The sequence below is a fragment of the Xyrauchen texanus genome, chromosome 9 (genome assembly GCF_025860055.1).
Source record: "Xyrauchen texanus isolate HMW12.3.18 chromosome 9, RBS_HiC_50CHRs, whole genome shotgun sequence".
NCBI lineage: Eukaryota > Metazoa > Chordata > Actinopteri > Cypriniformes > Catostomidae > Xyrauchen > Xyrauchen texanus.
The window spans coordinates 36,722,961-36,738,784 of NC_068284.1; the positions used below are offsets into that span (position 1 = coordinate 36,722,961).

Here is a 15,824-nt window from a genome sequence, read left to right on the forward strand (position 1 = left end):
TATATTATATATGGATGTACAAAGACATATAGTGTCAAAATGTTTAAATATTTTCAGACAATTAGAAAATATTAAAATAAAATATATTTCAATATATTTTGATGTTCTATTTTTTCATAAATCAAAGAGAAAACACAAAATAGCTGGACAAATCTAAAACAGGATTAATTATTTTCACAGTGAAATTTCATGAGATGCAACTGGCTGTCAAACACATATTGAGCATCACATAACACATAATCTACACATAAATACACATAATTTACACCTTAATTTACACATACATTATTATACATTCTCATGCACTTATTGAGTCTAAATAGAACAACATAGCATTATTTCAGTAAAACCCAAATGACAATAGTCATATCATATTTATGTATTACACTTGCTGTAGTTTACTTCAAATTTGTTTCTATGTCAGCTAGCAATGTCAAATGTAAATCAAATCAATCTGGTTAAAAGCAAGCAATCTGTCATACAAAGTTTAACAGCATCTGCTATATAGGACTGTCAAGTTCCCACAGTGGCTGGAGTAGTAAAGATGCTAGAACAGAAGAAATAATTATTTTTTATTTTGTACGTTAAATACAGTAGTAAGTGCAGTTGGTGTGGGTTGGTTAAGTGCTCGCAGAACAGATGTGTTTTCAGCTGGTTCTTGAATGTTGAGAAGGTAACAGCAGATGTGTGCGTAGGTTGGAAGTTCATTCCACCACAGAGGAGCAAAGAAAGTGAACGATTGTGAAATAGACTTTGAGCCTCTTTGTGATGGGACCACCAAGCGTTGCTTGATCATAGACCGCAGAGAGCGAGTTGGAGCATAGACCTGAAGGAGTGAATTAAAGTAAGAGAGTGATGTGACATTAGCTATCCTGAAAGCCAGAGTCAAAGCCTTGAATTTGATGCAGGCAGCTACAGGTAGACAGTGGAGTGAAATCAAGAGTGGGGTGACATGAGCCCTCTTTGGCTGATTGAAGACCAGACGTGCTTCTGCATTCTGGACCATTTGCAGTGGCTTAATTGTGTTATTTGGAAGGCCAGCCAAAAGAGCATTGCAGTAATCTAGTCTTGAAATGACCAGAGCTTTTACCAGGAGCTGTGTAGCATATTTAGACAGGAAAGGTCTGATTTTCCTGATGTTGTAAAGTGTGAATCTGCAAGACAGGGCGGTTGATGAAATGTGTGCAGTGAAATTAAGCTGGTCATCTACCACAACTCCCAGTTTCCAGGCTGATAAAGCCACTGATAAAGATTGTGAAAATAAAATCAATATTGAATATAAGACAAAAGTCTATAAATTATGCATGTCATGTCATTGCAATGCTATACTTAACTGGTGATGGGGTTTGTGCACTTCATAAAATCTTCTTTGTGAGTCATTTCAAGACATAAGTGCAAACAGTTGTGTGCTAATGTACGGCAAAGAACAGAGGTTTCTAGATGATCCCTAATTATAAAGTGTCTCCTGACTGTAATCCTTACACTCAAAGCTGTTGTTTGAAATACTGTGCTTTTAATACTGAGTATTTCTGCTTCTCAACTTTACTTTGAAATAAAATTTTCCTTGGCACATACTGCCTGTGAGTGCAAATCTCAGTTTTTCAATTTTATGACTTTTTCTGTATTCTTTTTACTTGCTCTTTTTACCTCTTTTTCTCTCTCTCTCTTTTTATTTTAGCATCTGGTTGCAGTGCTCTCTTTTAAGAATGAGCTTCTTTAGGGCTTAAAGAGCTCTAAATTAAATATTGTGATAGAAAGTTGAAGAAAAAGATTGTTAGATGCTTTATGTGAGAACAAAAACTTCAAGGGCAGACATCTTTTACCCAAATATGTTTAGCGGAGATGTTATCTATCGGACAACAATGTTTGCTTCAAACTCCCTTTATGTTCACATACTATAACTCTACTTAATACATGGCTCTCTAAAATACTTTATTCTGATTGGTCATTTGTGGCATTCTGTGGTCAAATGTTTTTGTATAATGACGCTAAAATGAACAATTGACAATTATCTCAAACAACTAGGCTTATTTTGTGATAATGACTAGCTGACTGTACATTATTCCTCACTTAAAGCTGAAGTATATAATGTTTTCAATGTTATATGACTTTCTCCTAACCCAAATCCTGACCCGTTTGGTCATAATTCATGCATGAAAAGCTCTGTGGTGCTATAAAAACATTACTCGGTTTGTTTGAGCATGGGGTAGTGTTAGGGAAACCCATTTGACAACAACTACGGGGCAGTGGTGGCTCAGTGGTTGAGGCTCAGGATTACTGACCAGAAGGTCGGGTGTTCAAGCCCCAGCACCACCAAGATGCCACTGTTGGGCCCTTGAGCAAGGCACTTAACTCCAGGTTGCTCTGGGGGATTGTCCCTGTAATAAGTGCACTGTAAGTCACTTTGGATAAAAGCGTCTGCCAAATGCATAAATGTAAATGTAACTATTGTTTACCATTGGTTTTGTGACGCTAGTGCAGCAGAAATTATACACTTCAGCTTTACAGTTTTGACATGAAGAGAGGCACTCAAACAAACCGTATCACCATTTAAGAAGAAAGTCCAGATTTACAAAGCTTAGTATTGTCTCCTTATACACATCAATAACAGCAGTATATCTCCTCAAAACTTATGTAGAGGAACAGTTTTCCTCAAGACATTTTAGACTAGAATTTTAGAGCCTAAAATGATGCCATAAGTCACAGATGTAAAACAAACTAAAGCATGTCCAATGGAAGTCAAGTGGATGTTATTCATGTACATTTTCCCTCATAAACCTGTCATGGTGTTACACTGATGTACTCACGGAAAGTGTGTGTCGCTCCCCAGGTGAGTTCGGGGAGGTTTGCAGTGGACGTCTGAAGCTCCCCAGCAAGAGAGAGATCTACGTAGCTATCAAAAGTCTAAAGGCAGGATACTCGGAGAAGCAGAGACGGGACTTCCTGAGCGAGGCCAGCATAATGGGCCAGTTCGACCACCCCAACATCATCAGACTGGAAGGAGTTGTTACCAGATGTGAGTGATTAACACGATTATGTGGGTTTACTTTCGCCCAAGGGCCGAACGACTTTTGAAAAAACAGATTAAAAAGCATCTATATGCATGTTACATGCAGGACACTTTATATACATGGTTTAAACGGTCATGTAACATTTATGTTTATTCATTTAATAAACACTTTCATCCAAAGTGACTAGTAAATATAATGAATATTAGAGTAGAAGCAATTCGTCTAAGGGAAAACACGGTAAAAGTAGTTCTAACAAAACAATTTTCCATGCATACACAAAGATTTTAGCAGTGTTGGGTATGTTACTCAAAAAGTATTGCAATACAAATGACTAATTACAACTCTAAAATTGTAATCAGATTGCTGAATTTGCTGATAATTACTTTTAAGTTACCTAAGCACTTTTCACAGGAAATCTTTAGTTTTTCCACTCAACGAATGAAACAATGTGTAAACATTAATTCGTTAGAGGTTGCACAACTAGATTTTATTCTTTGTGAGTGTATTGTATAGAGTAAAGCTTGCTCATAAGCAGCATGAAGCATAAGTTTTGCTTGTTGATGGTCCTTTTGGAAACATTCTACTCTTGCATACAAATTGAATTCTGCCGACCAATCTCTAAGAAATGATGGTTTTATGGCATCGTGTGTTCCAATAGGCAAACAACTTTTGAAATCAGCACATATTAAAAATGATATGTGTAAACAAAAAAAAAAATAAGCTGCTCTCAACAGTGCTTTAAGTAAACAGTTTGCAGGTTTTCAATTGCACACTTGAGTTCTTTGTTCAGGACAAATTTCATACAGCGTTGTTAAATAGTACAAGCGTGACAATATATGATTATTGTGGCTACACCAACCACGCTTTCCATTACAGTGGTCACAGAGTGTTTTCAAGGCGTTGTGATTAAGAGCCAGATGGCATTGTGCTGTACTCACTGATAGGTTCAGCCTTGGGGAGGACAGACACAGAGCTCGACTGTTCCACCTGAACACCTCTGTTGAGTTGGAGCTGGCCACACAAGAGGATTGGATAACAAAGACCGGCTAGAACAGATATATTGCTGAGCAAGCTTAGGTTCTGAGCTTAAACATACAGTAACTGAACATATTGTCTCCCGATGTCTCTGTTAAATATTTTTTTAACAGAAAATTATTAATTTACCTTACAGGGAATATTCCAAAAATGTTGTCTATTGTTATGCAAGCGGCAGCGACTTTTGCATGGGCAAGCAGTACTCATATTTAAATCTAGTATTTGATAATGTCATTATCCTTGAAGCATTTATTTTTTTTGTAATTTTAGCAAAGTTCTCATAATGTTCTGAGCACTTTGTCAAAATAACGTTTCATTTTATCTATACAATTCCAGAATACTTGTTCTTAACATAAAAATAATATGGACCATATAGCCTAGATGATGCAGTATTTTATACAAATTTAACAACACTGCTCACAATTTGAATATTTCGAATCAACATTTCAAGAATGTTAAAGGGATAGTTCACCCAAAAATTTTAATTCTCTCATTTACTCGCCCTCATGCCATCTGAGATGTGTATGACTTTCTATCTTCTGCTGAACACAAACAAAGATTTTTTTGAAGAATATCTCAGTTCTGTAGGTCAATGCAAGTGAATGGGTACTAACATTTTGAAGCTCCAAAAAGCATATAAAGGCTCAAGTTGTTAAATCCATGTCTTCTGAAGTGATATGATAAGTGTGGGTAAGAAACAGATTAATATTTAAGTCCTTTTTAACTATCAATCTCCACTTTCACTTTCACTTCAACATTCTTCTTTTGTTGAAGGTGGAGATTTATAGTAAAAAAGGACTTAAGTATTGATATGTCTCTCACCCACAACACATACAGTTGCCTAGATACAGTATTTTATACAAATTCAACAACACTGCTCACTGTTGAAAGATTGAAAATCAACTGCTAGAATGTTGTTATGCAAACTTTCAGGAATGCTTTTTTAATTACATTTTAGGACATTTTAATGTTCCCACAACCAAAATTAAATGTCTAAATATTTTTTTATTGAAGATAATATCAATATAAACTTAATCTGTTATCACTTTAGTCTTGCCTTTTTGTCTTATAGTCTTGAGTGCCGCTTGGTACTTATACGTGTTTGTGGCTTATTGTAGTTGTCTAATTTGCCCCTTAATCGTAGATAGAGATAGGCTTACATTGTTATATGTGTGTTTGAAACCTTTAATACTCTCATTATCTCACCAGTAATGGGGAAGCTTATTGGAGGACTTTTGCTTTCACCAGACGCAAAACAAAAACCCTCTTCTTTCAAGTGTCATTACTGAAAAAAGTCTCTCTCTCTGCACTACCTATAGAGCACAACAATGAGAGTATGCATATGTATGACTGTATGAATATTAATAATTTAAATGGTTAATTGGATGTGTTTAAAGTGTTATAAATATTCAGTATCGCACAGATGAACAGTGAAGTCTCAAAATTTCATATTCATTTTTCGCTCTGTTCTTCTCTAATGCGCAATGCTAATTTTAACCTTTTGTTAGCATTGGTTTGTACATTTTACCGAACTATTTTCTCCGTAAATCGAGTTTGCTTTTCATTTTTAAAAGGCAGACTCTGCCTAATTGCCTGTCTTCCAGTTATAAGTGGTGTATTTATGTTCTGAGCAAATATCAGAGGCTCGAGGTTACAGCTTGGTTCAGTCTCTTTCGAATCATGCAGACGCTTTGGAAGAACAAAGTAGCAGTTTAAGTGAGAGTAATGCATTCAATGTTGGCTGAACTTTGACCTCTCTCTTCCTGGAATAGACCAGTCCACTGTTTGCATCCAAAGAAGCCTACATTTGACAGGGTAAAAGAAAGTTTAGTGGAAAGATAGATGACATATAGAGGATGCATTTGAGACACTATTAGAACCATAAAGTGATGTGTACATGGCTCCAACTGGATTTTCTATCGTTATGTGGAATCTATACTAAAGCATCCAAATGGTAACAAATAAAAATCTTCTAAAAATCAAATAAGAACCTACTGGATAAATTTATATTCCTACAATATGTTTCTTCTTATTTGATTCTTTGAGATTTATTGGATATTGTGTAATCTTTAACAGCAAACCTTACTTGTTGTCAAGGTGTCTTAATCCTTGACAGTTCACATACGTAGGATATGTGGAACTATAAGAGTTATAAAATCCTTAAATATTTTCTTTAAATAGCATTTTATCCTATTGGTAGTCATAATAGTCCTACTGGGAATTATGTTCTAAATAATTTATATATATATATATATATATATATATATATATATATATATATATATATATATATATATATATATAAATTCCTTTCTGTACAATGTCTGAACTTTTATTTTCATTATAATATAAAAAAACTTAGGAAGCACTTTATAATAAGGTTACATTTGATAAAAATTAGGTATAATGAACTAACAATGAACAATATATTTTTTACAGTATTAACCTTTTTTAATGTCAGTTAATGAAAATACAATTGTTCATTGTTAGTTCAATTGTGTTAATTGTGCATTAACTTTTGATATTAAACATGTGTTCGTATAGGTTGAAATGAACATTTGCCAAAATTGATAAATGCTGTAAAAGTATTGTTCATAGTTATTTCAGGTTAACAAATGTAACCTTATTTTAAAGTGTTACCAAAACTTATAAATACATAATAGAAAAAATAAAATTCTCATTGGAAGATTGCTTGTAAATTATGATAGAAATTGCAATAGGATTTTTTGACTAGGAAAAATAAGGGGTGGGCTATTTGTAGGTGGCTGCATGAGTACTCTGGCTTTAGGGGTTATGAATAAGCACACATATGACAGCGGTGAAAGGCAATTTCACAGATCACAGCTCTGAAGGTCAGTGGCTGCGAGGCCGAGGTAACAGAAGGGATAGCTCGGTAACCTTTGACTCCACAAAGTTATTCAAATAATCAATCTTTAACAGCCCTCACCATTAAGATTCTTATGTCGTGAATGCTTCTCACTGTAGCACCAAGAACAAACTTAAAAATTGAAAACTTAAGGGTATGTCTGAATTTTTCATTGTATGGTCATTGATAAGCCCATTCAATAGTGATGGCTGATTCGTGAAAAAAATATAATAATAATCAGTTTTTTAATGATTCGGTCAAACTGATTCACAAAGTGTTTGTTAATCAATTAACTTTAAAGGAGAGCTTTGGGTGTAAACCTGTGAGGTGAGTGACATGTATATCATAAACAACAATATTAGACATGATGTGTGTATCCTAATCAAAAACAAATGGCCGTATTTACCTAGAAAAGTCAATTACCGCAAATATGAAATCTAAAATGACATGCGGGGACATCTGGACACTCTTATAAATGATGACTTGAATATTTAAGTTGAATATTTTTTTTTAACCTGTTTATTGAAAACATTCAAACCAGTGTCAGAACTTAATGTAAACTTAATGCAATATTTGTCCCCTGGAATTGATTTTCATGGACATTCATTTTTACCTTTACTGAGGGCATATTTTTGTAATTAAATTTTTTTTAAAAATACCTGTGCACATTTATGTAAAATACTTGAATTAAATCTATTTAAATTTACTTTTTTTTTTATCTAAACAATTATAGCTATTATCTGTAAAATCAAAAACAACTAAGTTACACAACAATTAGTTACACATTCAAAAACACTCTGCTGAGACCTAACAGCTACAGGTCACTACTGTGTCTGCAGAGGCACTAAAACCAAACAAAGCCAATAACTAGATAGCCCTATAATAGACTATAATGAAATCTATCATAACAGGTGAAAAGGCATTTTTGTCACTTTCAGTGTGTGTTCACATTTGGCAGGTTTGGTTTTATTAAAACGAACTCTGGTGCAATTGCTCTTTTAGTGCAGTTCATTTGAACAATTGTGAAAGCTGCCATCCGAACCTTGGTGTGCACCAAACAAGCGGACTGAGACCACCTGAATAGTGGGTCTCGGACCGCTTCCAAACAAACGGTTCGACTGATATATGAATGCAACATGGACCAAAGACATCTAAACAGACCAAAAACAGGAAGTAATTTGCCTAATACAGACCTCAAGCATGGTTCTTCTCATCATAGGAGCTACGTTGCCCATTAGAGTTCGGTACAGGCGTCGGAACCGCCATCTGCTTTCCTTGCAACATATCTTCATTTGTGTGTACAAAGAATTCATTCTTTAGCTCTTCGTTTGTTCTAAGCTGATAAAAATACCACCTTATATACATATAAGTATAACGAGGGCATTTCGAGCCAGCATTGTTTTGGATGATCGGCAAGTTCCGTCAAAACATATACGTCATAAAAGCTGTCCAATCAGGTTTTTCCTGATGCCTTTGGTTTTGTATCGTTAGGTTTGGTGTTAAAAATGCCAGTGTTAACGCTAAACGAACCAGGACTAAATGTATTATTTTCTTTTTTGGTTTGGATCAAGAGAACCGAACTACAAGTGTGAACACACACTCAGTGACATTTTTGCTCTGAGCCCTGTTAAATTATTGACTGGTCCGAACAGACTCACCACAATGAATCGCACATTCCAATACTATACTTCAGGGTAGAATAATTTAAGTAACACACACGAGAGCCTTTGTAGTTTTTAGTTTTTTCCTTTTCACATGTGGGCTTGGGGATCGCCAAATCTAAAACAGTGGTCCAATCAACAGTCTTTTATCAGAATAATGTTTCAAACCCTCCCTCCAGCTTTGATTGCTTTCATTGTTATGTAGATGATGGGTATGGTAAAACTCAAAGAACGGTTCAGAAATAGTCCTTTTAATTGCTATCTTATCATTTGTCAGAAAAGTTCTGATCCCTCCGTATCTCTCATCTTTTATGTGCCAACAATCGCCTAATTTGGAAGCATTCAATTTGGAGGAGACTATCATCTCCTCTCATCTCGCTCTTTCCGCCACAAAGGATTTTCGCTTCTAACGAAGTGCCTGCTATTTCAAGAAACCATTCATTAAAACCACTGTTCCTTTTGTTTAGGGGACAATGAAAGTTTAAAGTCTTGTGGAGACTCTTATGTTAAATTACGTTAACTGTTGTGTTAGATTTAGAGCTCGACATTCCTCTGGGCCTTTTTCTCGCCAACGAAGAGGACTTGGAAAGCAACTGCTAAGTACATTATGTGTCATTTAGTTAAACATCATTAGGAAAATCAATAAGTATATAAAGTTAAAGAACAGCCCCTTTTGTTCTTTTGTTCATAATTGTACAGAGAGGACACAAAGTGGTCCGCGAGGGCTTCAACCTGGTCAATATCTCTTTAATCCTATAAGTTAGTTCCTTATATATCAACGCTCTGGCAGAATATAGGGAGATGCCACAAATTGGAATGAGTTCTCTTTTAAAAGCTGCTGTTACCAGGGTAACTGCTGCTGAAATAAAACATCTTTAGCATTAGGTGCAAAATCAATACTCTATTTGCAATAGGGGTTCACACGCTATGGATGAGCCAGCAATGAGAATGGGGCAATCTGCTTGCCTGATTTGAGCTTGTTAAGGGGTGTCACTGCTTGGCGTCTGGATGGGAGGTCTGCTGGCCATTTGTAAAGCCTGTGATGTTCCAATATACACACTAACATATGTTTAAACACATGCACTGAAGTTGTAGAGCACACATACATTAGGTTGGTCCGCCACTTTCCACATACATAATTACACAATGCTTCATATATCTGATGGTACAAACCCTTCTATCATGTACTGTACACAAAGCTCTATTTTCTTTAATGACTGTCCTACAATACAGGTTAGAACTGAATCGCAGGGGCATTGTATTGCACAGATGAGGTGTTTTGCAGTATTGATTATTCGGGAGCTGAGTTTGTTGCAGGTATTCTTTTTTCGCTGAGAGTGTGTTGCAGATATGTAGGTCAGAGTGATTCCACTGGGAACAGATTTATCAGGCAATTTTGGTAAGTACTGTACATATAGAGTTCATGAGATTCCATGCAAAACATCTTTGACTGCAGCATGCTGTGACAGTTTTATATAAGTGGTTGTGTTTTTAAGTCTCTGTCCTAGATATCAGAACACAAGCAGACCTGGATCCATGCTGTTTTCACCAGATATACAAGTTCAATGCAAGTTAAGCTTAATCAGCAGCATTTGTGGCATAATGTTGATTACCACCCAAAATAAATAAATAAATAAATAAATAATAATACAAAAAACTATATATAAATATATATTCGACTAGCCCCTCCTTTTCTTAAAAAAAGCAAAAATCTGGTTTATAGTGAGGCACTTACAATGGAAGTGAATGGGGCCAATCCTTAATTGTTAAAATTCTCACTGTTTCAAAAGTATAACCACATGACATAAACAATATGTGTGTTAACATGATTACAGTGTGATAAAATCACTTACTAACCTTTCTTATGTAAAGTCATATCCAATTTTACAACTTCATTGCCATGACATTGTAATGTCAATAAACTCTAAAACCTTAAAATGTCTGTAAAAATTACAATTTAAACAAATTTACAGCTCAAATAGTACATGTGTTTTAACAGAATAATTCATGAAAGTGCTTTTACTCGCCCTCATATTTTTCGAAACCCATGATCTTATTTCTGACAGGGAGAATAGAATATAATGGGTAGAAAAAGGGATCAGTTAGTGACACTAGCCATAATTAAACTCCAATCACCCCCATGAACACCATGGTTCAATATAAAAACTTTATAAAAACTTACTCAACTTCACTTCTCAAAGATTATGCTTTTAGTATGCCATTACATTAAATCCAAATACCCCATAAAATTATCAAATGATATTCCTGACGGTTACATTGTCTTCTGAGGAATTACTTATAAACCTTTCTTAACCGTATAAAGTGTTACACCTCAGGGGTTTTTCACCCTCACAGTATGTAAATCTATAACCTAATGCTTCGTTGAAACTCTCTACCTGGGGCTATACTGTGTTTAACCACCATTGACAACGACTGCTAATTCAATTCTGAACACATAGAGTTCATTGTGGAGGCCTGATATTCCAGCCATGCAGGGTTCACGTAGGGTTAAACATATTCATCTCTTTATAGAAACACAGTAGAAAGAGAAAACAGGTCCTTAGGGTGAAATCACACAGAAATTACATCCCTCTCTTCATAAGACACGTGATGCTAATGCAGGAAGCCCACAATGAGCTCTTTTGTGTGCTTTTCAGATAGAAAGCGTAATGCCAGACAAAGATTACGTGCGTTTGTGGCTGCACCGTAGTCTTTTTGTATCTCTGGAAAAATTGCAACATGTCATATATCCACATGATAGCTTAATAACATGAATTAGAGGAGAAAAATCCTCTCAAGGTTGCCAGATATTAATGTCAAAAGCAAATCTCACTCATAAAGGAGGAAGAGTTTTATGAGTAGAACACCTGTCGTAATCATGGCCAACAGTCGTATTCAGCTCTTAAAACCATGCACAAAATCAACAACAGATGACCTTTGGAGAAGATGTATCAGAGCTGTTTTATTACGAGAGATTTACAACAAAGTTTAATCAAGCATTTTCTTTGTAAATTCCATCTTTCAAAACCAATTCAGATTTGGAGGACATACTTGGTATTTGTAAAACCCACACATTTGACTCTGAAGTGTTTAACTGTAGGTACAACTCATTGCTCCCATGTCTGATTTAGGGCTTGCACGACTCTAGTCCTTTAGTCGTCCAAAAAAGTAGCCGACTAGATGACAGGTCAGTGTTTACCATAAGTAAATGACTCAAAATCTCTTTCTAGGCAGTCCTTCTCTTTGTTAACATTGTGTGTGTAAGTGTAGAAAATGTCTGCACAGCTGAAATGATGTGGGTGAGATCCAAAAGGGCACATATTCTCATTGCCAGATTCATGCTGCTTGACTTGTCGTTAACAGTGCAGAAAACAATCATGTCCCACTTGCTTATAGTTAATCTAAAATCACGTACACACGACAAAGTGATCTCATCTCATTCATTGTCAAAGAGAGCTGGCGACTTCCGGCATCTCTTGCAAAAGCGACCTCTGGTGACTAGACGTGGGCATGGCGAGCGACATGACAAATCTGAGAAAAGTTTAACTTTATGCAAATGAGGAGCAACTTTGGGGAGCGACAACCAATAGGAGCGAAGACTGTGTCAGTGGAGCTAATGTCATCTGCGATCTCACAGTTCTATATGATTCGTCTTAAACCACATACATGTCTATAATAAAACAAATTGTATGGAAAAGAAACTGTGGGAGTCGGAGCGAGTTTGATTCGTACATTGATAGTTTGTTTATCTTATAATGATATGATGCAATGAGCACTGCTGCAGTTCATATAAAAACACTCTCCCCTACAGACATTTTTAGGGACAAGAAAACTGATTCCTTATCAAATTAGAATGAAATAGTAGTTTTACTAGCAAAATTGCATTGTTTTAGTCCATTGCACAACGGTCTATATCAAAATATCAAATATTTTTCAGGTATTTCCCATAAGGCGCCACTTGTAAATGAAGGGGGAAAAAATGACAGAGGAAATGGAAAAAGAAAATATGCAGAAAAACATTTTATGCTGTTTTATACAAAATGGTAATAAAAATAATAATAATTAAAAAGCTTCCCCTTTATGATAGCACTTAAATCATTAAAAACATGAAACTTCTAATGTTTCTACAATTAGAATTATTCTCATTCGGGGCACAAACTAACACTTTTTGGTTTTCTTAAGTTTGTGTAAATGTACTAGTATTTTTCTTTTTTCACATTAATTTTACACATGTCTGATACAAATATGTGATCTTGTTTCATGAATACAGCATATACTTTTTTCACCATCAACCTGGAAGGAAAGAAAGTAAAATGTTACAACGTGCTCTATAGATGGGACATGTTGTAACAGGTGAGGGGCACATTGTAACGTGACATATGGAGATATTTGCATTATAAAATAAATAATTTAATTTTAATAAAATAATTTATAAATAAAATAAAAAAAATCCCCTATCAACATTCACTAATCAAATTAAAATAAATGGATAAACTAAAATATAACGTCAATAAAAGCCATTTATTAACTTTGTTGTATAAAATAGAGCAAGACACTTGACAATAAATAAAAAACAAAGCCATAGGATTGGCAGAAATAATGCATGGATTGATTACACACACACACACACACACTTAATGGGGAATTATGTAAATTACATTTCAGACTGCATGTAATAAAAAAAAAGTTTGTACTAATATATATATATTTATTTATTTATTTATTTTTTACACACATTAATGTAGGCATAAAGTGTAACTGTTTTTAGTAATTGTTCTCTGCCACAGAACAAGTCAGCTAGAAATTGGGCGAGGAAAGGACTATATTTTTTCAAGGTAGGCCTAATTGTTATGAAGAAAGCAATCAGATAACATTACGTAATAACAAATGACATGTACGTAAGTATTCACAGCCTTTGCTCAATACTTTGTTGAAGCACCTTTGGCACCAATTACAGCCTCAAGTCTTTTTGCGTATGATGCTACAAGCTTGACACACCTATTTTTGGGCAGGTTCTCCCATTCTTCTTTGCAGGGCCTCTCAAGCTCCATCAGTTTGGATGGGGAGCGTCGGTGCACAGCTTTTTTCAGATCTCTCCAGAGATGTTCAGTCGGGTTCAAATACAGCTTCACTGTAGGGATGGTATTGGCCAGGTGATGAGTGGTGCCTGGTTTCCTCCAGACATGACGCTTGCCATTCAGGCCAAAGGGTTCAAAACTTGTTTCATCAGACCAGATAATTTTGTTTCTCATGGTCTGAGAGTCCTTCAGGTGCATTTTGGCAAACTCCAGGCGGGCTGTCTTGTGCCTTTTACTGAGGAGTGGCTTCCGTCTGGCCACTCTACCATACTGGCCTGATTGGTGGAGTGCTGCAGAGATGGTTTTTCTTCTGGAAGGGTCTCCTGTCTCCACAGAGAAAGGCTGGAGCTCTGTCAGAGTGACCATCGGGTTCTTGGTCACCTCCCTGACTAGGCCCTTCTCCCCGATCGCTAAGTTTGGCCGGGCAGCCAGCTCTAGGAAGAGTCCTAGTGCTTCCAAACTTCTATTTATGGATGATGGAGGCCACTGTGGTCCCTCATTGGGACCTTCAATGCTGCAGAAATTGATTTGTACCTCGATACAATCCTGTCTCGGAGGTCTACAGATAATTACTTGGACTTCATGGCTTGGTTTGTGCTCTGACATGCACTGTTAACTGTAGGACCTTATATAGACAGGTGTGTGCCTTTCCAAATCATGTCCAATCAACTGAATTTACCACAGGTGGACTCCAATCAAGTTGTAGAAACATCTCAAGGATAATCAGTGGAAACAGGATGCACCTGAGCTCAATTTTGAGTGTCATGGCAAAGTCTGTGAATACTGATGTACATGTGATTTTTTTTTTTTTTTCATTTTTTATTTTTAATAAATTTGCAAAGATTTCAAACAAACTTCTTTCACATTGAATTTTGAGGAAAATAATGAATTTAATCCATTTTGGAATAAGGCTGTAACATAACAAAATGTGGAAAAGGTGAAGCGCTGTGAATACTTTTTATCCGGAAAGTATATATATAGTATATATAGTACCACTATTTGAAATCCCTGTTCTTCAGTCTCTCTGCAGTCTCTCTCTGCTGTAGGCTGTTACCCTGATTTCAGAGCTCCGGAAGGCTGCCGGTATCTTCTCTGATCAGATCCACGACCTCCACCAGCCGGTCTTTCAGGATGAATGCCAATCACTGTTTCAGCCGTCTTTGTGATAAAGCAGTCACGCACATACTTGCAGGCCCGGTGACAATAGGCCACCCGTTGCTGTGCCAGTCCCAGATAGTACAGTGCCGTCCGATTCCTCTCTCTCTCTGGCTGACAGCAACATAAGTCTGCCTCCAAAAAGTGAAAGAGAATTGGATTTTTTCCCCCTTTTTCGGATGAGACACGCGGCTTGAGGTTTGGGGGTGTCGAGAAAAGCAAGCAAGTCCAGACGGTTGCCATGGTAATGCTCAGAGGGGGTGATCAAACCCATTTTTCACAAACACCTATAGACAAACACACATGCTGTATATACACACATACACCTCCCATGACTAGAGCACATATCTTAGTATTCCATGTGAGGAATAAAAGTCATTTATCAGCACTGACACGGCTGCTGTTTACATGTACCTGAGAGAGACAGGGACAGCAGGCCACAACTAAGCACTTATGTCTCTACTAAACACTGATATACTGACACTGATACAGTATAGCCAGACAAAGGCAAACAATTTTAAGGGGAAATAACCAAAGACGTTTCCTGGTTTTGAGAAAAACACTGCCTATTTTGTGTGGCTATTCCTACAGTGAATGGAAGTCTCCCATTCATGTGTATATGAGTGACCAGTCTCATCCTATAATGTCTCTGATTGTGTGCTTCCTTTATTTGGCCTGTTCTTTGTTTTCTCTTTTTGGCTACTTATATTCGTATTTGCAGCTATCAAGTTTTTCATTGGTCGTTTTCCCAGCGGTCATGTTTTGATTCAATCAGTATGTGGGTGTGTCTGTTAAATGAAACAAATATAATAAATGGATAAATGACTCTCTAAATTGAAACTTTCTGTGACCTGAGAGTGATACATTTAGGACAGAGGATTAAGAAGGAAATTACGGATCCTGTTAACCGTGACTCACTACGGCCGTGGAATATGTTTGCATTTATTTCATTCTGCCACTTTATTTTAGATATCGGCTTTCAGATGATGCCTTGTGGGAGATAAGTGACTGCAGTAGA

At 36.2% G+C, this 15,824-nt stretch overlaps 1 protein-coding gene across 1 annotated transcript in view; it reads left to right on the plus strand.

Moving 5' to 3' along the window:
• The window catches only part of LOC127648702 (ephrin type-A receptor 3-like), a 182,179-nt gene that overhangs the window by 149,395 nt on the left and 16,960 nt on the right, over positions 1-15,824 (plus strand). The window contains exon 11 of the mRNA XM_052133423.1: positions 2,831-3,016. Within this exon, the coding sequence (XP_051989383.1) occupies positions 2,831-3,016 (186 nt within the window). The remainder of the gene's footprint in view (positions 1-2,830; positions 3,017-15,824) is intronic.